The sequence below is a fragment of the Hyperolius riggenbachi genome, chromosome 4, assembly GCF_040937935.1.
Source record: "Hyperolius riggenbachi isolate aHypRig1 chromosome 4, aHypRig1.pri, whole genome shotgun sequence".
NCBI classification, from domain to species: domain Eukaryota; kingdom Metazoa; phylum Chordata; class Amphibia; order Anura; family Hyperoliidae; genus Hyperolius; species Hyperolius riggenbachi.
The window spans coordinates 405,753,188-405,776,375 of NC_090649.1; the positions used below are offsets into that span (position 1 = coordinate 405,753,188).

Consider the following 23,188-nt stretch of genomic DNA (forward strand, 5'->3'; position numbering starts at 1 on the left):
TTGTCATGTGAAAATCAGGAAAGGTGAAACATAAAAAAAAATAATAATGGTATTTTCTGCATTTATGCCTATTTTTCCCCTTGTAAAGTGCTAATAAAATTAACTATTCTTGAAAAAAAATATTATCCAAGGAAATTCTATATTGTCTCGAAATAAAAAGAGGTTCTGGTTAACAATGCCTGTGTGGCTGATTTCAGTTCCAGTGAGGCTCTCTATTTTCCTGGGTATAACATGCTCCTGAGTAACTCATGCTCAGTATATGTACAGTATATAGGAACTTTCTAAAAGAAACAGATAACGATTGCAATGTTATTGGCTCTTACCTTTCTTGTGCAACAAGATCACTGAGCAGCTTTTCCATGCCTTGCTGAAGGTAAGTCAGCGATTCCTCTGTTCTTGCACCAGCTCCGCCATCTTGCTCTAGAAGAGCTAATCCAACATAACACCTAAGAGAACGGAGGCAAGCAGTATTACTGCGTTTGGAATTCTGAAGTACATTGAATGAATCTAGAGCAAGCTAAAACCATATTTAAGAAACAAGCGAATTTCTTTTTACTTTTATTTACTTATTTTCTACCAAAGCTGCTCTTCCCATGTGAGACCATTCAGCCACTGGATACATGCATGCTTGTTTCTGGTGTTATTCAGACACTACTGCAGCTAAATAGTTCAGCAAGTCTGCCAGGCAACTGGTATTGCTTAAAAGGAAATAAATATGGCAGCCTCCATATTCTTCTCACTTGTTTATGTGAGCTGTTAACAAACGTGATGTCAGGACTTTGCTGTTAATCTTTTTTTTTTCTTTCCTTTTACAATCTGACCCCACTTCTCTAAAGGTGCCCATTAAAGGTACAATTTTTTCACTAAATGCGATCTTTTGACGCAGTTTTTACAATCAAAAATAATCAGAAGGTAATTATTGACTGTTCACATTTACTGAACGATTCTTCAAATTCAATCATAAAATGCAATTTTCGGATCGATTTTATCATATTTAGCAATCCATTAAAGAATCGTTTTTTATCGGTTGCCTTTATAAACGGCACATTTTCTATACAATTCAATCATTAAAATTGCATCGAAAGGTCGCATTTGGTGAAAAAATTGTACTGTTAATGGGCACCTTTAGATTCGGCAGGTTGCCAGAACCATGAAACTTCATTCATAACTGTTACCTAAGGTAACTATTTATGTTTGTTTTTTTTATTGTAATTTTTTTCCCCTACAACATTTTTTGGGGGTAACTACTAGGGAGTGTGGGAGGTAAGGGGTTAATTTAACATGTAAAAATAGCTATATTTATTTAAAAATGTTTGTGTAGATGTAATTTTACTATTTGGCCACAAGATGTCCTTGTGCATAACTTCTCTATGCGTAGTATTACCACACATAGAGGAAGTAATGCATGGATGTGTCGGCTTTTGTAAATGGAGGTGCCGTCTGATAGACGGCGGCGTTCATTCATCCGCGGTAACGAGCACGGGAACGCTTGCGGAGGTGAGCAGGAACGTGTGGCAGTATCTACGTCCCTGCAAGGTACAGCAGGTCAAAGAATGAAGAGAGTCCGCACTTCCAGCTTGTTACAATGGTGGGATGTGCCAGGAACTGGAATAGACAGCAAACGATTCCTTACTTGTATAAATAGAGATGAGTCCGGCACCATCCGCTTGAATGCTCTTAAACTTTATTGTAAGATATCCGACATACCAAACAACATTTCGGAGGGCAAACCTCCTTTATCAAGTAAAGTCAGTATCTAACATATAACACTGCTAATGCATCTTATATACTTTCCTTGTTTAAAAACCAACCAATCAGCACAGGCTGCCGCTCTATGGCGGCCAATCCCCTTGCGTCTGCCTAGCAGACCTAATGGGGAACTTCTAATTAGCATACTAGTGCTGTGCCTACCAATCGTAGAGCAAGGGGAGCGGCCATTTATGCACTGAGAGAAGGCTGACCCTCCATGCCGCCACACGCAGCGCCGACCAATGGGGGAGCAGTCTGAGATGACAACATGCCAGGCTCCGCCCGACCAGTGAGCGAAACTGACGGGAGACTGCTTCCCCGAAGACGGAACTCTCCGCCCTCAGGTCGTTCCGCGTCACAGCGTTGCAAGGCGGATGCGTCCTCATCCGCCTGCCCACTGTAACTAGGCGACTATGGAGACGCCTCTATCCAGCGCCAATGCGCTCTCATAAACAACAGATTTGTTGTCATCTCAGACTGCTCCCCCATTGGTCTGCACTGCGTGTGGCGGCATGGAGGGTCAGCCTTCTCTCCGTGCGTAAATGGCTGCTCCCCTTGCTCTACGATTGGTAGGCACAGCACTAGTATGCTAATTAGAAGTTCCCCATTAGGTCCGCTAGGCAGACGCAAGGGGATTGGCCGCAATAGAGCGGCAGCCTGTGCTGATTGGTTGGTTTTCAAACAAGGAAGTATATAAGATGCATTAGCAGTGTTATATGTTAGATACTGACTTTACTTGATAAAGGAGGTTTGCCCTCCGAAACGTTGTTTGGTATGTCGGATATCTTACAATAAAGTTTAAGAGCATTCAAGCGGATGGTGCCGGACTCATCTCTATTTATGCAAGGTAAAGCAGGGACATAGATACTTGTGCCAGGGGAGTAGAAGTGGTTAATGAATGAACGTTCACATGTTCCAGTCAGGAACAATGATCGTTCAATCTAAGGCACTTTCACTTCCTGCTATAATAAATGCTGTGATTCAGCATTCTAAGTAGACAAGAGTAGTGTGGGGATACATAGTGGTAAAAAAAAAATGACACTAAAACAAATTTACAAAATAAATTAACTATATATTTATAATATGCCCATTAATCTATTCTGCCCACTCCCCCACTTGTTAAAAAAATGTAGACAATACATCAATTATTATCTTTAAAGACTTAGCTTTTTAAATATGTATACCATGAGGGTGCATTACTGTTATTTTTGCAAAATAAAAAAGGCTTGTAATTACTGATAGAGTACAATGAAAAAAACAAAAACACAAATAGGCAAATAAAGTGTGTGGGTTTGAACGTTTTATTGTAGAACTATAATGTCTGAAAACTGAGAAATAATTATTTTTTTCATTTTTTTCTTCTTATTTCCTTTTAAAATGCATACAAAATAAAATAATTCTTAGCAAAAAGTACAACCCAAAGAAAGCCTAATTTGTGGTATATATGTATGTGTATAGATAATTTAGGTGTGATAAGTAATGATAAAGTTATTGCCGAATGTATAGAAGCAGCGCTGAAATCTGAAAATTGCTCTGTATTTTAAAGGGAAAAAAACCCTTAGGGCTGGTTCACACTGGCAATCGCTAAACGCAAACACAATCGCCTATCGATTTCTAGCACTTTTCTAACGCTTTCGGGGTGATTTTGTGTCCAGTAAAAAAGTGTTTTTTGAGTAATTTCAGAGTGTAGCAATCAGCCAGTGATTGGTGGACCCAAAGTGGATGGGGTGTGTGAGCACCCTGGAGCAAAAGATACAAGAGAGAAAAAGGGAGCCCAATGGTGCAGTATGTGAAAGTAACACAATGTGTGGAGAGAATTAAGCAAAAGGTAGGTTGCTAGGGGCAACCGACCACTGGCAGCAGGTGGAGACAATAAACCCGACTCCACTCGGGGTGGTCCATCAGGACCTTGGCTGGTCGCTCTCCTTGATGAAAAGAAGCACTAGGCTTGTGTAAAAACACAGTGGCTAATTCTTATACCCCTTCAACGAGGGACGTTGAGGGGTAGATTTAGCACATATAGTGTATAAAGAGGCGCCCTTGTTGTATAAAATACTTTAAAAACAATTAAAAAGGAACAAGTGAGGTGGCTTACCTCAGAGACAAATTTCTTAGACAAAGAATTTTTAATAACAAAGCACAGGCAACGCGTTTCACAGGTCTGAGCCCACTTCCTCGGGCCAATAAAAGTGCCAACAGTCTCTACACCACTAACTCAGGGAGCTTCAGGCTGAGAATGTTGGCACTTTTATTGGCCTGAGGAAGCAGGCTCAGACCCGTGAAACGCGGTGCCTGTGCTTTGTTATTAAAAATTCTTTGTCTAAGAATTTAATCTCTGAGGTAAGCCACCTCACTTGTTCCTTTTTAGTTGTTTTTAACGTATTTTATACAACCATGGCACTTCTTTATCCCCTATACAGTGATTGGTGGGTAGTAGTTTATATTTTGAAAATGATGGGAAAAGCGCACAAAAATCACTGCACTTAAAAAATAAAAAGCAATTTTGAAGCGATTATATACTTATAATGCAAATGCTATCGCTTCAAAAACGCTGCATGCACCACGTTTGTGATTTCTAAAAATGCTTAAATCAAAACAGCTCCATTGAAATACATTGCTGTAGCGCTTTTCCGGTGATTTGCCTGATCACCAGTGATCTGAAACGCTACCAAAATTGCTAGAAAAGCGCCCAGCGTGAACTAGCCCTTAGTGGTGAAGTGGTTAAAATGTTATGTTTTATACCAACACTGTGTACAAAAGCAGCCATTAGCAACTATCATTAATTATAAGTAACTAAGTATGACATTACATCAAAGAAAATAATGAAACCGCAATGCTACCTGGCGATGGCGGAGGCCGGGCGGAGTGCCAGTGCGCTCTCTAGGAGCTTCAAAGCTTCTTTTGCTTGTTTTTGGAGCAGCAGATGTCGGCCCACATGAAGGTTGTACTGCCAGTTATTCAGATCCAGAGACAGAGCATCCTTATACTTCAGAAAGGCTTGTGTGAGTGGATTCTCTTCATCCAGTGACATCACTCCGCTCTGTAATAGGAGAAAAGAAAAAAGCATGTCTCTGGTTAGCCTTTATATTAAAGACTTGGACTGTTCCAGTATTACCGAGGCCTGAAGCTGTACTGAGCTGATCCCTAGCCAAACTGCTAAATTCAGCCCCTTTACATTGGATCAGTACTAACTCTGAATGCAGTACCAAATAATACAATTATAATGTGTATAGAAGTGGAATATGAAGATGCCGACACTATCTTTATTGGGGGTATGTGTTGATAGCTATGGAGTCTCCCCTGGGAAGGTTGCTATGCTCTGGAGGGGTTCAGACAATCTGTATGCAGTTTAACTGGAATAAGGCAAAGACCAGCACTGCAGTGCAAATTCATTTATTCAAGTAGTGATATCTGTTATTACATGTGATTCAACATTCAGTTCAACGTTCATACAAGTAGAATGTGTCCTACCATAGATGGAGTAAGAGGGATGGCAGTGGGTGCTGGGCACAGAACGGGAGCCTGATGGCCGTTTTGCGCTGCTGTGGTTCTTCCAAGGCTGACCCACCAGGCAGTGGGTCAGCCTCGGAAGGAGCACCGTGGTTGTTTAAATTGTTCTGCAAAATAACTGTCATGCTCCCGTTCCGTGCCCAGTATGCATCGTCTTTACTCCCTCTCCATCTGCAGTAGGACGCATACAGCTTATATGAACTTTGAACTGAATGTTGAATCACGTGTAATAACAGATGTCACTACTTGAATAAATTAATTTGCACTGTAGTGCCAGAGTTTGCCTTTCTCCAATCAGGGCTGGCACTGCCATAGGGGCAAAGGGGGGAATTTCCCCAGGGTCCCAGAGTGCATAGGGGCCCAAAGTGTCGCCCATCACCTTGCCACAGCTGGCTAGCAGAACCTTGTCGGGGGGAGACCTGGGGGGCAGGGCAGATTCTAGACTTTTTGCTGCCAGAGCAAACATTGTGAGAACGCCCCCTACCCGCCATCTCCTCTTACAAAATGCAGCAGTCACCTTGCAGTAAGTAAACCACACAAGAAATTCAACAATTACCCCACACATGAAGTAAAGCAAATGTCCCACATATTAAATACTGCAATTACCTCACATATCTCTCTCTCTTTACCTTGTTCGCTACTGTGTATCACCAGCCTCTCTGACCTCATGCTGCCCCCTCAATGCTGCTACCCTGAATTACGTGAAGGGGGGAACCAGGCAGTGCTCAGGGGCACTAGGGAGTGAATTTGTGCTGGGGGGGAGGGGTGTACAGGGTCCCCCAGGCTACTTTTGCCCCAGGGCCCCATTGCAGCTAGAAATGGGCCTGTCTCCAATTAAACGTAATACAGATATGTACATATTACCTCACTCAGAATGCATAAGCAGTCTGAGAAGGGAGCCTGGACAGGCCAAGGTGAGGCAGTGTGAGACACTCGTTGCGGCATGGTGATGTGTGTGTGACAAACCAAGCAGATTACCATAATAGTCTCCCAGGATTCTCCATATTAAGAGTCCCCTGTGATGTCCTCCTTTTTAGGGTTCTGCAAGTGGACACCCTAGCGATCGCAGGGGGCCAAGAGCTGTGGGGGACACCAACAACCCCAAGTATCAGAGGAAGGAAGGTTAGTACCTTCCTTCCTCTGATACAGACTGACTGATACTTCAGGTCAGGTGGTTTTGTGGCTACACTTGTTATGGGTGTGAGGATCATGTTGGCCACACTTGTCTTATGACCCTTGTGAGATGGGCCCCAAGGCCATGGAGGACACCAAGGGGAGGCAAGGAAAGGGGTGTGGTCATTGGGGGATCCCATCAAAGTTTTCCTGGGAGCCTTATGAATTGTAGTTATGCCTGCTGGGAAAACTAATTAAACTATTCAGGAAAAAAAGTTAATAAAAACATCTTTCCCTAATTTCACAATATTATTATGTAGTCATTACATATGGTTAATAAAATACTAATAGTTCTAGTAGCTGATACAAATACTATGTTAATCTTGTGCACGTTGGACTTGCACTTTATTTATCAGTATAATTTTTTTTTTAAATGTCATCTCTATCCCATCTTTCATCCATTTTCCATGCACTGCAATAATTTATTAAACATGGAATGAAATACCGCATGATTCCTTAAAGGTTATATGAGGTTGGGGGAAGATTAGATTAACTTACCCAGGGCTTTTCCCAGCCCCTAGCAGTCTATTAGGTCCCTCACTGCCCTCCAGGGTGGCACTGTGCAGCACAGCTATGAATGTTATGCAAGCAAACTGCCAGTGGGAGGGGCATTTGTGGACTTGGCTAAAATTCGGCCATAGCAATGCACTGAGAGAGAGTCTCTGTACTTTTTTCAATTCTAACATCCTGACGTTTATGCACCTGAATTGGGAGTTTTAGGGGAAGACGCGGAGGAGGAAAGCACTAAAGTTATTAGCTTAGTGATAACTTAAAAGGACCTTGTAGGAGTTCCAAGTATATAAATCTAATACTATATTCTTAAAAAGAAATGTTTGCTAGAAATACTGTTGTTGTTTAGCTACATTTAAAAGTTTTCCTCTTCCTAATCCAGCTATCTGAAAACTGTGCAGATAACTCTCTCCTCACCCCCTATATTCTGATGAGGCACGCTGTTTGCTCTGGGTTGTGAAGAGATAAGACAGCCGCTTGGTGTGTTCAACTTTTCTTTGTACACAGTTAAGCTGACAGTATGACTCATCAGAAGGGAGAGAGTTAACAGAGAGGTTGGGCAGTTTTGACCAACCAACCATGCTATATATGAATTTCAACACAGTTTTTACCTTGTGGAATTAGGTAGGAGAACCTTTTAAAGGGTAAGAAACAGCAATAATTCTATTAGCAAAACGTCTTTTTCAGGATTCAGTAGTATATTCATATGCTTGGATCCACTATAGGATCTCTTTTAAACCAATCCTGTGCAGGTAGCTGCAAAACTACTGATTAGCAGCATACGCTAAAAGAAAGCTACGCATGTAGAAATGGGTGCACAGTAACGGCAATAGAATATCAGTAATTTCAACGATATTCTATTATCTATAGTAGAATATTGGTAACTTTACAGATATTTTACTATTTCCTAACCTAACCTAACCTGTTCTCACACAGAACCCTCCCTTTAATGCCTAAAACTAACCTTAATCTTCCCCACACCTAACCCTTAAGACTCCCTTCCCCCACGCCTAACCCTTAAGATCCCCCCATGCCTGACCCTTAAGACCCCACCCCACGCACATCTAACCCTTAAGATCCCCCCATCCCTTAAGCCCCCCTCCCCCCACATTTAACCTTTAAACCCCCCCCCCCCCCCCCCCCACACACACACACACACTCTAACACTTATCGGGTTCTGCGGGTGTCCAAATTTCCCCTCAATGCTGATATTTTAACGGGCACCCGCTAAAGCTCTGTGCCCAATGCCACTAATTTAATTTCTCCGCTATAAAGAGAATGCTGGCGCATACTGCTAAATTTGGGCGCAGCACACCCGTTATAGGCTTGCGTCCAAATCTCCTCGTGGCTTAATAGCCGTAAACGTGATAAGCAACCTACAGTATGTGTTTAAACTGAAACACTTCCATCAACAAAAGTAGACTAAAATTCTTTAAAGTGGAGCTGTCAGCCATACTATCTCAGAAAAAAACACATATATAAGTAGATAAATACTTGCTCTACTTACATAACAAATGTATTGCACTGTCCATATTTAGATTTTTGTGATTTTTCTAGTTAAAAAAAAGAGAAAATCCTTCTTAGGATTTTCCATTTTGTCTGTGTCTATCTTGAAGCCAATCCTGATATAATTTTCTCCCTTACTCTGTCTGTGTATAATTGCCTGTCCCCCTCCCAGTCTTCAGACACTCCCACCCAGGTCTGGAGTAGAAAGTGCATTAAGAAATATTGGCCAATCAGAGAGGAACAGAGTTATGGGAGGGGAAAACAGAAAGGAAAGAGGTTTCAGCCAATCAGGCTGCATTAGTTAGGTCTGAGGGGAAAGTAAAGAAGCAAAAAAGATAACCCACCATGCACTGCAACTTCCTTTGTGCGGCAGATGTACCAAATAAGAGCCACGGAAACTGGGGAATGTTGTTTTAGGGCCCTTTTCTACTAGCGCGGAAACCGTGCGGCAAATCCGCAGAGTTTCCCCGCAGGCAAATCGCGCGGGGAAACTCTGCCATAGGAAACAATGGCGCCGCAGGTCGAATCGCCTACCTTAGCGATTCGGCCGACATTGCCATCAGTTTCCTTCTGGGAGGCTGCGAGTCCCATAATCGTGCATGGTGCGGCTTCTGGGATTCGTCATCATTCCCGCTGACCAGGAAGTGCCACCGCGCATCTCGCAGCCGCGTGCGGTGGCTAGTGGAAATGGGCCCTTATGGAGAAGAAGACTAAAGTGATTTTTAACTTTTGGTCTGCCCGGTTAGCATCCTTATTACATGTTTACCAGATAAAAATAAAGGATTGATTTTTGATTGAATGCCCGACAGTTACTCTTTAAAGGGGCAAAATTTTTAACATTTAAAATATGTGCAAACATAAACAAATAAGTACGTTTTTTTCCAGAGTAAAATGAGCCATGAGCCATACATTATTTTTATTCTATGTTGCTGTCAGAAGTGACAGGTTTTGGACTAGTCCATCTCTTCATAGAGGATTCTCAGTAAGGCCCAGTGCACACCAAAACCGCTAGCAGATCCGCAATACGCTAGCAGTTTTGGGAGCTGATTTCAGAGCGATTCTAGGTATGTTTAGAGAGGTTTTCTAAACATACCTAGCGGTTTTGGGTGCGTTTTTGTGTAGCAGTTTACACATATTGTTACAGTAAAAGCTGTTACTGAACAGCTACTGTAACAAAAATGCCTGGCAAACCGCTCTGAACTAGCGTTTTTCAGAGCGGTTTGCGTTTTTCCTATACTTTACATTGAGGACGAAACGCTTCCGAAAACCGCAAACGCGCAGCAGGAGGCGCGTTTGCGGCTTGGCAAAAACTGCAAACCGCCGGTGTGCACCATCCCATTGCAATACATTAGACAAGCGTTTTTAGAGGCGGATGCGGCCGGCGGATCGCTCCAAAAACCGCTCGGTGTGCACTGGGCCTTAGTCTTTTATTCTTTATAAAAATATTCCCTAAAAAGGATTTAAACAATGATGCTGTCCAGCTTCCCTGATCGCTACACAGTTATTTGACAGTTGGACAGAATAACTGCCATTCACTATGGCCTGGTGCACACCAGAGGAGTTTTTCTGAGCGTTTTGAGTTTTTAAATCTGCTGCTAATGTTATCCTATGTGTCTGTGCACACTGGAGCAATGAGGTTTTGTAAAAAAAACCATAGCATTACATTGGGAAGAGCTTTTAGAGGTTTCAAAAGCTCTTCCCAATGTAATGCTATGTTTTTTTTTACAAAACCTCATTGCTCCAGTGTGCACAGACACAAAGGATAACATTAGCAGCAGATTTAAAAACTCAAAACGCTCAGAAAAACTCCTCTGGTGTGCACCAGGCCTAAGTGCTTTTGATAAATCCCTGAGAATCCCTTATGAAGAGACGGACTAGTCCAAAACCTGTCACTTCTGTCAGATGTCTACTGCCTACTGTAAGTGACAGCAACATAGGAGAAAAATAATTTATGGCTCATTTTACACTGGAAAAAATGTACTTCTTATTTGTCTATGTTTGCACATATTTTAAATTTTACAATTTGTGTACAAAAGTGCCCCTTTAACTAGAGTGACCAGACGTCCCGGATTACCCGGGACACGTCCCGGATTCGGGGTTCGCTGTCCCAGGCTGAATGAGGTCCCGGGAAACGTCCCGCTTTCAGCAGCGGGACGTCCCGGCCTCGGGACTCTGGCCACTCTATCTTTATGAACTATCCTTATGAACTGGCAGCGGCGTCTATAGACGCCGTGCCAGTTCATTGTCCGCAGCCCCGCTCCAGCCTCCTTCTTCCGGTGTCTGTTCCGACACCGGCAGGCGAGCAGGGCTACGGCAAGATGGCTGCCGAAGCCCTGTACTGGAGACTATTTGTGTCTCCAGTACAGGGCTTCGGGCGCCATCTTGCCGTAGCCCTGTCAGCGCGGGAGACGAGCAGGAGGAAGGTGGTCCCGGGAGCAGCGTGTCAGAGGCCGGAGACTTCTGCCAGGTGAGTAAATGCTTTCTTTTCCAGGTGAAATGTTTGCCCGCATTGCGTTTTTTCTCCAGGTGAAATGTTTGCCCGCATTGCGTTTCTTTTCTGGTGAAATGTTTGCCCGCATTGCGTTTCTTTTCTGGTGAAATGTTTGCCTGCATTGCGTTTCTTTTCTGGTGAAATGTTTGCCCGCATTGCGTTTCTTTTCTGGTGAAATGTTTTCCCGCATTGCGTTTCTTTTCTGGTGAAATGTTTGCCCGCGTTGCGTTTCTTTTCTGGTGAAATGTTTGCCCGCATTGCGTTTACTTTCTAGTGAAATGTTTGCCCGCATTGTGTTTCTTTTCTAGGGAAATGTTTGCCCGCATTGCGTTCCTTTTCTGGGGAAATGTTTGCCCGCATTGCATTAATTTTCTGGTGAAATGTTTGCCCGCATTGCAGTAATTTTCTGGTGAAATGTTTGCTTGCATTGCAGCAATTTTCTGGTGTAATGTTTGCCCGCATTGCCTTTATTTTGTACTGACATGTTGCTCGCATTGCGTTTATTTTGTACTGACATGTTTGCCCGCATTGCCTTTATTTTGAACTGACATGTTGCCCGCATTGCGTTTATTTTGTACTGACATGTTTGCCCGCATTGCATTTTTATTTTGTACTGACATGTTGCCCGCATTGCGTTTATTTTGTACTGACATGGTTGCCCGCATTGCGTTTATTTTGTACTGACATGTTTGCCCGCATTGCGTTTATTTTGTACTGACATGTTGCCCGCATTGCGTTTATTTTGTACTGACATGTTTGCCCGCATTGCGTTTTTATTTTGTACTGACATGTTTGCCCGCATTGCGTTTGTTTTGTACTGACATATTGCCCGCATTGCATTTATTTTATACTGACATGTTGCCGCATTGCGTTTATTTTGTGCTGACATGTTGCCCATTGCATTTAGTTTCTGGTGTCTGGGGTAACTGTTACTGCATTTATTATTTAATGGTCATAGATGGCTATGTTTGCTGCTTTGTGGTTACGGTATACTATTAGCATCACACAGTTTCTGCACACCCATGATGCAAAGTCTCGTTTGTCCACATCATGGCGTAAACACTGCTTTCTTATGCCTCGCTGTTACATCATTACGTTAGCTCCGCCCATACAATGTCATGGCCACGCCCATTTGTTGCTGCGGCGCAGCCCCCCCGGTCTTCATCGCGGTGCGCTCCTCAGTCCTCCCCACTTTTCGCCGCGGCACGCGCCCCCCCCCCCCCCCCCACACACACACACCTTCCCTGTCCCAGGTTGGACCCACAAAAATCTGGTCACTCTACTTTAACAGTAATGTGGAAGACTGAGATAAATGATAAGTGTTTGTACAATTCTGGCTACTACAGGTGGTGTTACCAGTTATTAAGCTTACATGAGCACTTACTTTTCACTTGAGTGATTTGGGTTTCGAAGCACTATGTACCTTTCAATAATGAATTTGCTATTCAAAATCTGTGATATGTGTTTACTCAGGTTCCTATTGTTTAACATAACATTTTGTTTAAAGATGAAACTGCATTCAGTGTGAAAAACATGCAGTAATAGAAGAGATCCGGACGGGGCAGATACTTCTTCACACAGCGGAGTAATGGTCTACAGACAATGCACACAAACGCGCAGCCAACCGATGTGATAGGCACTCACTGTAACTGTACTGGACATGTATAGTGTAAAATCCATCTGCAGTGTCTTTGGGGTATAATGTGAGCTGCAAAGTAAAGCAGGCAATCCAGATGTTGTGAGGTTTATCCAGGTGTTTTCTGTTTTATACAGCATGTTTCCAGATGGTGACCTTGAATCTATTAAATAACATTGCTACGTACTGTGTGTCTAACATGAAACTCACCATTTCCCTATTATAATTTTGGAAAACTTCCTGCAAAAACAAACTGTCCCCATGATTCTTATTCATATATAGACAGTGGCGAGGTGGTCAGCACTCTGCCTTGCAGCACTAAGGTCGTGGGTTTGAATCCCAACAGAAATCCCACCTTTATCGAGTTTGCTTGTTCTGGTTGTATTTGTGTGGATTTCCTCTGGGCGTACATTTAGTATAGAGGCTAATGAGATTGTCACAAGCTTACAACAGTATTAATGTAGGTATTTTATACCTTTTCCATCACACTAACCCTCCGACTCATGCTACATCTAACACTAACTCTCCTAATACTGCACAACCTGCACTAACCTCACTGCCTACAACAGCTTACACTAAATTTACTGCTGCTACTTCTATCTCTAACCTCACTGATGCTACTTCTAACACTAATGCTGTCCGCTTGCTGATCGTACCATTGTGCCAACGCTTACTGTTTGTAATATCATATCACAATTAACATTGCAGGCTATGGTAGTGCTGAGGATTTCGCTTGCCAGGTGCGTTCAAAGTAAGCGCTTCCTTCCTTTGGGTGCTCTGGTTTACTCAAAGAACCAAAAACATACTAGTAGGTTGTTAAGTGTCTGAGTAGTATATTGGACAGTGTCTGGGTGTGACTGTAGCAGGAAGATTAGACTGCAATTTGGGCTCCAGAATTGTTTTTACCATGAGCTAAAACACACATATACTGCTTTTAGCTGGTTTTAAAATATTTTATTGCAATCCAGCATCATTAATCTACATTTTTTTTTAAAATCTTCATCTATGTTGATATTGCTGGATTAACCACTTGAGGACCACAGTGATTAACCCCCCTAAAGACCAGGCCTTCTTTTGTGAAAATGGCCACTGCAGCTTTAATGCCAAGCTGCACGGCCGCACAACACAGCACACAAGTGATCACCCCCCCTTTTCTCCCCACCAACAGAGCTCTCTGTTGGTGGGGTCTGATCGCCCCCCAGACATTTGTTTATTATTATTTATTTGTTTATTTTTTCAAATAAAAATGTTTTTTTTTCCCATCCTCATTTTTTGATCTCCTGCAGTAGCCGGCTCCAGGACCTGACACCAATTGGCATTAGGCGGTCCTGGGGCTGCCGCTGCGTTACCGTCCATTGGCGTGATGCGGTCCTTAGGTAGTTAAAGAACTTCCACCTGCACTAAGCTGCCTGAGGACATGGCAAGGGCTCTGTTGAACTGGTTGCTGAGGACCCCATCAGTCTAAACCAATAGAAAGCCACAGCGGGAATCCAGACAGTGACTGCAGATTCAGGACATCCCTGTATCCAGGCAACATTGAAGTAACATTGAAGTACTTGAATAAAGGAATTTCAGCTGTGCAAAGCAGGAGTATTCCTATTACTGCTCAGGGGCCGACATATCATGAAGCCACCTGAATCATGTGTTTCAGCCAGGCGGCTCTCTGCTCTCCCGCCCACCTTCCTGGCACACACACTACCCACCTCCTGCATGCATCCCCGCATCCTCACCCTCATTCTATTGGTGGCACCTGCCGCCCTTCCCCATGACATCATAAGCAGGGGAGGTGTCGATATCTGCCTCTTATCGGGGCATGCTATGGTAAAACCTCATCACCAGCCAGAGATCACCATGGCCAATCAGAGGGGAAGCTTTGGCATGCAACCAATCAGGTGGGGGTGCTGGCACCAGACTGGCCTGCTCCTTTCGTTAACTAGTGCCAATGGTCTTGAGGGCGGGACCACGGCACTGTCATTGGGCCAATCACTGCACTCGATCAGTAGCAGTGACATCCGATAGGCCCAATAATGGTGCCATGGTCTCGTTTGCTTCAGGCAGCAGAAAGTCTAGAACCTGCCCTGTCTGTGCTTAAAGGACAACTGAAGTGAAAAGAAGATGGAGGCTGCCATATTTAATCCCTTTAGCACAATACCAATTGCCTGGCAGCCTTGGTGATTTAATTGGCTGCAGTAGTGCCTGAAGTACACCAGAAACAAGCATGAGGCTAATCTTGTCATATCTGACAATAATGTTAGAGACACCTGATCTGCTTCATGCTTGTTCAGGGTCTATGGATGAAAGTATTAGAGGCAGAGAATACGCAGGACAGCCAGGCAACTGGTATTGCTTAACCACTTGAGGACCGCAGTGTTAAAAACCACTTGAGGACCGCAATGTAAAATTTGCATTAGGGTCCATAGCTCTACCACTGGTCAACAGGATGGGAACTAAGATTTGATTTCAGAGAAAATGAAGACATTTGTTTTTAATGTGCCTTTAAGAACGCGCAGTAAAATGGAGAAGAAAATGCTGTCTGGTTATGTCATAACATGGACATGTTTTACCACTTGACTATGTCATGCCCTGGTAAATAATGCATTATTGAAGATCTTCATGTTTCAGCACTTAATTGAGTTACAGCAGGCAATTCCTTTACAGCATCCATGGCTGTGTCTCCGGGGAAACATCAGCGCACAGCAGAAATGTACAGTGCAATGATGGAAACTTCTAAAGGAATCAATACTATGCACATTTCATCATCTCCAGAGAGGCTTTAGCTGCAGGAGGAAAAGTGACAAGTTCGCATAAAGTGGACGCTCTGCAATCTACTGTGCAGCTCCGATCATTAGTGAACAGCAGACTCAACAAAATGCACAACACAACAGGGATCATACTGAAACACATTGCTGTGCTGGAAGATGGTCTTATAGGTGCCATAATCCTGGCCATCTTGCTCATAACTGAAGAATCAGTTAACAATTTAGTAAAATATAGTAAATTATTAAAATGCACACACAAAAACCCATAGAAAAAACTAATGTCATTAAAAGATAATTGTGCCTTTAACAAGACAGTGTAGGCTTGATAAGGGGGGAGAGAGATTGGCCACCGGAGGATGTCTAGTTCAGGCACACAAGAGATGGCACTTACTCTTCAAATGTACTTATATAGCCAGTGTAGTACCACTTCTTCAGTATCAGGACAGGCTGGGAAGCAAACCAGAGTGTACTTAGTTAAGATTAGTTTTAACACCCTCTAACTGTCCCATCTTTGACCTCGCTATCTAAATGAAGCAATCATATTAAAGTGGACCTGAACTCTTGCACCGCACACAATCAAAAGTCTTTATTCCACATATAGTTGTTTAATAAATATACAGTACTTAACTGTGTTCTGTGTTTGTTTAGCCAAATTAAACAAACATAGCAGTTGTGAATAGACTGCAGGAGCTCTGCCGAGGTAGCTCTACAGTACACACTGAGGGGTTTAACCCTTTTAGTGCCCTCTGCAAAAGTGAAAACAAGTTAAAGGAAACCAGAGATCAGATCATATAAAAAATGTATACATACCTAGGACTTCCTCTAGCCCCATCCGCATGGATCGCTCCCACGCTGCCGTCCTCAACCTTCTACAGCTCCGGTACCAGGTCCCATAACTGCAGCCAGTCAAGCGCAAGAAAAGTGCGCTCTCTACGTACGTGGGAGCGATCCGTGCGGATGGGGCTGGAGGAAGCCCCAGGTATGTATACATCTGTTATTTTATCTCATCTCTAGTACACTTTAAATGTCATTTTTTTAGGATTTCCATAAATTATAAAGAAGATTGTTTTCTATAAAGGTTATCACGCTGTGGCTTATCTTTCAGTGCAGAAAGGAAGCTCTGAGTTTGTGTCCACTTTAATTTATTGGCCAGGGACATTTCTTTTCCCACATTATAGGTGTAGCAAGCATCAGTAAAGGTGCCCAAACACGTGTCGTTTTACCTGGCAGATTCAAACATTATGATCAAAACTGCCAGAGAGTGATGTCACAACATTGCTCCCCAATTGTAATTTTGATTGCTAGAGTGGCAGTAGAGGTGGTAGATTTCGGGACGACTGATAGAATCCCTATCTAAATTGTGCTCCCCCAGGCCCATGCAGAGCGTTGGCAGTGGAGCGCACACTCCCCTCCTTGCTGGTGTGCGCCTCCTGTGACTTCTTACCATCCCGGCATGTAAGTTACGTAACTATAAAATGTCGCTGGGTCACGTGTCTTCAGGCGCACCATAAGACGGCGGAGATAGAAAGAGGACACAGGAGGCATGTGCACCAGTATTTTGTGACACTAATGTAGTTTGAACTTGCACTGATCAAGCTATACTAAAGGTGGCCATACACTTATAGATTTGCAGCAAATTCGACCATCAGATAGATTTCTGTCAGATGCCTGTAAAGTCGAATCTGACAGGAATCTATCTGATGTGTGCCACACACTAGGAACAGATTTCCAATATTGGAAATCGATCTAAATGCATTACTGGGCCATTGGATCCAATGCAACTCTATGGGCTATCGATCTGCTGCCAGCAGCAGATGGACCTAGATTTTCCATCCTGTCAGATGGATCAAATCGATCAAAATTGATCAAAATCCATCGATAGATCTGGATCGATTTCTGATCGCTCAATCGATTCAATAGAATTGATCGATCGATGGCTGAAATCGACCAGCGTATGGGCCCCTTAAATGGACATCAGATAACACTGTAGCGATACTTTTGTGTCCTACCTGATCATGCACCTCCATTACTGTGCACCCATGCTATGCATCTGAGTGAACTCAAATTGCCTAATCTCCATTCTCCCATCCAGTGACGGACTAAGCATTACTTTGTACTCATAGGGCTTGATTCACAAAGCGGTGCTAACTGTTAGCACGCCTGTGAAAACCCTCTTAGCACGTCTAAACAAGCTTTTCGCGCATAAAACTTTACGCGCGCAAGACTTTATGCGCGTAAAACTTTACGCGCGTACTGCACAGAGCGCAGGGCGCTCCGCGCGAAGTGCCCATTGAAGCCTATGGGACTTAGCGCGCGTAACACTTTGCGCGCGTAAAACTTTGCGCGCGCAAAGTTAGCGCGCGATCTGATTGAGAAATCCGGTGCTAACCTACTTAGCACCCTGGTTAGCGCGTCTAAAGACTTTAGACGTGCTAAGTAGATTAGCACCGCTTTGTGAATCAAGCCCATACTGTGCTGTGTGATCTGGTTTTCTTGTATTCCAATATTGTCATATTGCTGTATGTCACCCCTAAATATTGTCTGTAACCTAAACTAATGTCCAGCGCTGCGTAATATGTTGGCGCTTTATAAATACAATAAATAAATAAATAATCATAGTTGTTGTCTGTTTCTCTGTAGCTCCTCAAGCTATTGCATTATAATATTCTATAGTTCCCTGTTCCTCTCTGTGTTTTGTCTAACAGCCTAATGTGTACTGCACTATTTTTTAATACATTTTTCCCATAATACCCTCCCTTGCGCCGATGTTCCCATAAAGCCCAAGTTCTGCCATGGTTTTTTTTTCTGAGACCAATTACATAACAATTGCAGTTTGCAAGTGGTACAGCTCTATAAAACCGTTGCTATATTGTTATATGAATCTTTAATACTTTACCATCTAGAATTACGTTTTTACTCTAAAACTATGTACAGACTGTAAATACATTTTATTGCGAATGATCTTTCCTTCTTTACGGGTGGCGGTTTACCCAGAACAGTGTACAGATATGCTGCCTGGCTCACTGCAAAACAAAGTAGTAAGATGGCCTTTTAGTCCTTTTTAGACCCTTTCACACTCCTAGGAGTTCTGGTTCACCATGAGGATTTAGGCCAAGGCCACCTAGGCCATGGCCTAGGGTACCACAGGAGCAAGGGCACCAAAGCAGCAGTATAAACTGGTGCAGCATTTGCAAGCTTGCAAATGCTCCAATGCAGGGAGATCAGGCGAGTTCCTGACCGTGGTACTCTGTTGCTAGTCGCCTGTGCAGCAGCCACCTTGCTCTCTGTGCACGTTTGCAATGTGGCCGGCGGCTATGGACTTGGGCAGTATTGGAGACAGAAGGAAAGAGGTAGTTTCTGCACTGGAGACGAGTGGAGAAATGAGTGACATTGATGGCTGCTGCAGTGTGAAGGCGAGCTGGCTACCTATACTGAAAGGGGGGATAGGAAAAGGAGGGATTAAGGGAATCATCTGGCTACCTATACTGGAGGAAAAGGGGTAGTGGTCATCTGGCTACCTATACTTAGGGAGGTGGGGGTTAGAGGTGGGGGGGGTTGTTATCAGGCTAACTATAGTAGTGGAAAGGGGTCATCTGGCTACCTATACTGGAGGTGAGAGGGTTCATCTTGTTACCTATACTGGAGGGGAGGGTTCATCTCGCTACCTATACTGAAAGGGGGTGACTGGTGACAGTGGCCTTGAGCGGTAGAGAGTACAAATCCGGCCCTGCTTGCTGGGCAATCTGTAACTGCAAAACGAAAGCAAAGTCCTAAAGAACACTTACACGCATAAATTGAATTATCGTTTAGGGTAACAAATGTCTAGTTAATGTGTGAGGTTACACCCACTCTATAAGCAGACAACATGTGACTAGTTGGATAGTCGCATATGATTTGTTCACTGTTTGATAAGGTTCATTTTCTGTTCAGTTTATCAGCATCTGCGTGTCTTCTTACCTTGCCAGCCTGCTTGGACTTCCAGGCATAAAGGTTCTGGATGTAGTCAGCTCTGCTGGACTGGCCCTGCTCTTTCAGCTGCTGATATTCCAGGTCTAGGGCCTTCAGCTGCTGCTCCAGGCTTGGCCTCCCACTAAAGCCATGCAGCTTGCAAATGGCTTGTACTTCTTCATCTTTCCCTGTGGCCTTTGCACTGCTAATATCGGTTTCATCGCTGTCACGCTGAAATGAAAATGTTACAAGTGAAAGAACAATTTAAAACAATACATATATTTACTCCTGTAGTATGCATTTTAACCCTTTACCAGCCACATACAGCAAAGACAAAAACAGAGCACCAGAGGCCAGAGGCACTCTGTTCTTGGCTCATTACACTCTTTTAGCACTGCATTTGGCCTGAGGAAGTGGGCGCAGACCCACGAAACGCATTGCCTGTGCTTATTAAAATCAGTGGCGGCTTCAGCTTCAATTTTTTGGGGAGGGCACAAAAGGGGCACGATGGCTGACTGCTGGGGCAGATTTGGGTGATCAGAATCTACGGTTCTGTGGCGAAATTTATATATGTTTTGCCTAACTCAGGTGACAAAATTAATGCTAACTAGTTCAGCAATGACAGGAATCAAATGTAAACATCACAAACAGAACTCAAAGGATTTTGAGCAAAGCAGATTGTCCAAACAATGGTGCTATTATTGAAGAAAAGTTACCTATACTTGTACTTGGCTAGTTTGTTGGCATGCTTTAATACTTCCTTGCTAGCAAGCTGCTCCTGTGTGGATAGATCACAAGCAAGGGGACGGCAAAGAGGCAGGAGAGAGAGAAACGCTGTGTGTAATTCCTCATCTTAGCAGCTAAGCATTGCTGGAGACTAGAGCTTGCGTTTTACAGCCTGAAAACAGTTAACTGTGTGTTACTAAGGTGCGGGGGGGGGGGTTGGCACTCATGGTGGGCCAGTGCCCCAGTGTAGCACTGCCAATGATTAAAATTCCTATTTATATGAGGCACAGACTAACCAGCAAGCTCATGGTGACCCAGAACTCATTGGAGTGTGTAAGGGACTACAATGGTCCTAAAAGACCCCTTACTAAGATGTTAAGAAAAACAAAAGTTTGCTTTCCTAAAACAGAAAGAATTTGCGATAATTCAGGTTGGAGTGAGCTCGAGATGTCTCCCAGGCACCACTGCTGAATATATGCAAATTAACCATTGTACCCTTAGAAGCTAAACACACCTCCAGAACCGCTGGAATGCAATGATGTGTCAGCTTGTTAATATGTACAGAGCCATAATAATCCAACATGCATACAGACTGTTTCAGATTGTTTGATCCTCATCAGTGCATGGCATGGATTAATTTGGCTCTATGGAGTAGGGCTTGTAAATCCGAGAGGCACAGACTAACCAGCAAGCTCATGGTGACCCAGAACTCATTGGAGTGTGTAAGGGACTACAATGGTCCTAAAATATGATATATGAATGTCGTTCCTGAGGTAAGCAGCTTCTTTTTTCTATTTTTAGTTGTTTTTAACCCAGTTTTATCTACTATTGGGCGCCTCTTAATCCCTTTGTACTCTTCACCCTCCTTTGGGAGGAAGGACCTTGGTACCCAGTGGTGTGCTGCCTATAGGACCTTTGTTTTTGTTTTTCCAAGAGCATGACCGGATCCAGTTCCAGCCGGATACCCGAGTGGAGTGGGGTTTATACATCACTACCTGCCTTCAGTGGTTGGTTGCCCCTTATGCAACCTTCCTTTGTGAGTACCAACATTTCCTTTGACATTTATCATCCAAACTGTGACGTACTGCAACATTTGGTCTCCCATTGACTCTGTGTTCTTCTTTTTTAGGGTGATTGGTCACCCTCCACCATGGTGCATAATTAGGATATTTCGATCTCCAAGAGATCACATCGTATTCATATCTCTAATGTATATTATAGTTCAAGCTAGGGTCGGTTCTAGCTACAATGGGGCCCTGAGACTAAGTAACTGGGGGGGCTCCCCTAACTTCTCCCTTTTGTCATTATTAATGATTCATAAACCTCCAACATACTCCGTGGCGCTGTGCAAAGTAAGAAACAAACATGGTGGTACATAACAATACAGACACATGGAATACACCAATATACAAAATACAGAATTGGTGAAAAAATACAGAATCGATACAAAATAAAGAATTGTTAATGACAGTGACAAAAGAAACATGATGGATAAAATGTATAATGATTTCCAAGACACAAAAGGGGGAGAGAGCCCTGCCAACCAAATCACCTCCAGGGTCCCTAAACTAGCTGCCAGGCCCCACCCAATTCCCCTGTCACACAAACTTTTTAGGTGTCCATCATATGTCCTCTAAAAAGCATTTTAAGGTTCCCATTACTCACCTCCTCCCTTTCCTGTACAGAGTGAACACACAGCATCCCTGATCTCATGGGTCACCATAGCTGGAGGGGAGGAGGGGCACCTTGGGGGCCCCCACGGGCTCTGGGGCCCTGGGCAATTGCCCCCTTTGCCTCTATAAAAGCACCAGCCCTGGCTCAAACTGCATACAGGAAGGCTCACAGGCTAAGCATGGTGATTGCAGGTGCTGGGTTGTAAATTTGCCCTAGGATACTGAATCCTTGATGGACTAAATAGAAGAAACCTGACAGGTTGCTCTCAGTAACTGCTTCAGTTTAGTTCCAGTTCGTTATTTGGGATTTGCTTTGTAAACAAACCCCTTTCCCTTAATCCTGGGCTCATAGCATGAGTTCATCCACAGACCACATCCATCAAACGCATCTCCCATACTGGAAGTGACAACAGACGGATGGAGCTTGTTTGCAGCCAGACACATGTACAAGCCATGACAATGCAAACATGATCTGAATGTATATGTTGAATCTTGGTCTGTCTTTTGTAAATAAACGCTTAAGATTTCTGCGCACAAACTGTGCTGCCTCCAGAAAGCTGATCCGTCCCAGTGCCTGACCACATCCTATGTAGCTGACAAGAAGCTATGCCCCTGTGATTTATACTGGAAAGCCTTATCACTGGGGAGATCTGAGCAGTCTATCTGCTGTTTCAGAAAGGCTTTAATCAGAGAACATAGAGGATAAGTCCTTGTGTCTGGCTTCCATTTCCCAACACACAGCAGCAATTAAGTATGTTTCATGTTGATATTCTGGATTACTTATGTGCTTTTGCTTTGAAATTCTTCACGCTGCATAGCTATAATACATTATTTAATATACAAGAGTAACGAGTTCAAGATGAAGAGAGGGTCAGAGAAAGGGAAACCTTTCCATGTAACCGAGAAAACGGCTTTGATAGGGAAAGGAAGCAATGTCTACTGTAAATTAAATATTTCATTTCTAGAAAGTAAGAAGTAACTAAGAGGGGGCAAAGTTCATGTACTTTGTTCTGTTGAACAACATGACTCTACACACTGGTAGGTATTTAAAGTAGAACTGGGGTCAACTGAAAAAAATTGGTATGTAGTAATTAAATGAGTACGTCTAGCTGGGTTGCCACCTCAGCTGCAATGCAATGCAACAAGGTTCCCAGGCAGCAAACTGTCAGGGCCATGGTCATGACATCACACTGTGGGAGGGGTTTTAACACAATATCAGCAACACAGACTCACCCCGATGATCTATCTGAGAAAAGGTAAATATTTCTTGTGGGAAAGGAGGCATCAGCTACTGATTGGAATGAGGTTCAATCCATAAAAACAGTTCCTCTTGACGTTGTCAATATTTTACTATTTACTACTAAAAACTTAACCCTTAACCCTGTGTTGTTGGTGCCTAATCTTACCCCCCCCCCCACACACACACACCTAATGCCTAACCCTAACTTCGCCCCTGTAGGTGCCAATCTCAAACCCCCTCACCTAATGCCTAATCCTAACTATTGAT

General features: G+C 43.5%; 1 protein-coding gene across 3 annotated transcripts in view; it reads right to left on the reverse strand.

Annotated features, from left to right (window-relative positions):
* The window catches only part of LOC137504210 (uncharacterized), a 160,039-nt gene that overhangs the window by 90,381 nt on the left and 46,470 nt on the right, over positions 1-23,188 (reverse strand). For all 3 annotated transcript variants that reach the window (XM_068232315.1, XM_068232314.1, XM_068232316.1), the window contains 3 exons: positions 19,292-19,513; positions 4,590-4,789; positions 324-446 (listed from right to left, as the gene is read on the reverse strand). In XM_068232315.1, the coding sequence (XP_068088416.1) occupies positions 324-446; positions 4,590-4,789; positions 19,292-19,513 (545 nt within the window). The remainder of the gene's footprint in view (positions 1-323; positions 447-4,589; positions 4,790-19,291; positions 19,514-23,188) is intronic.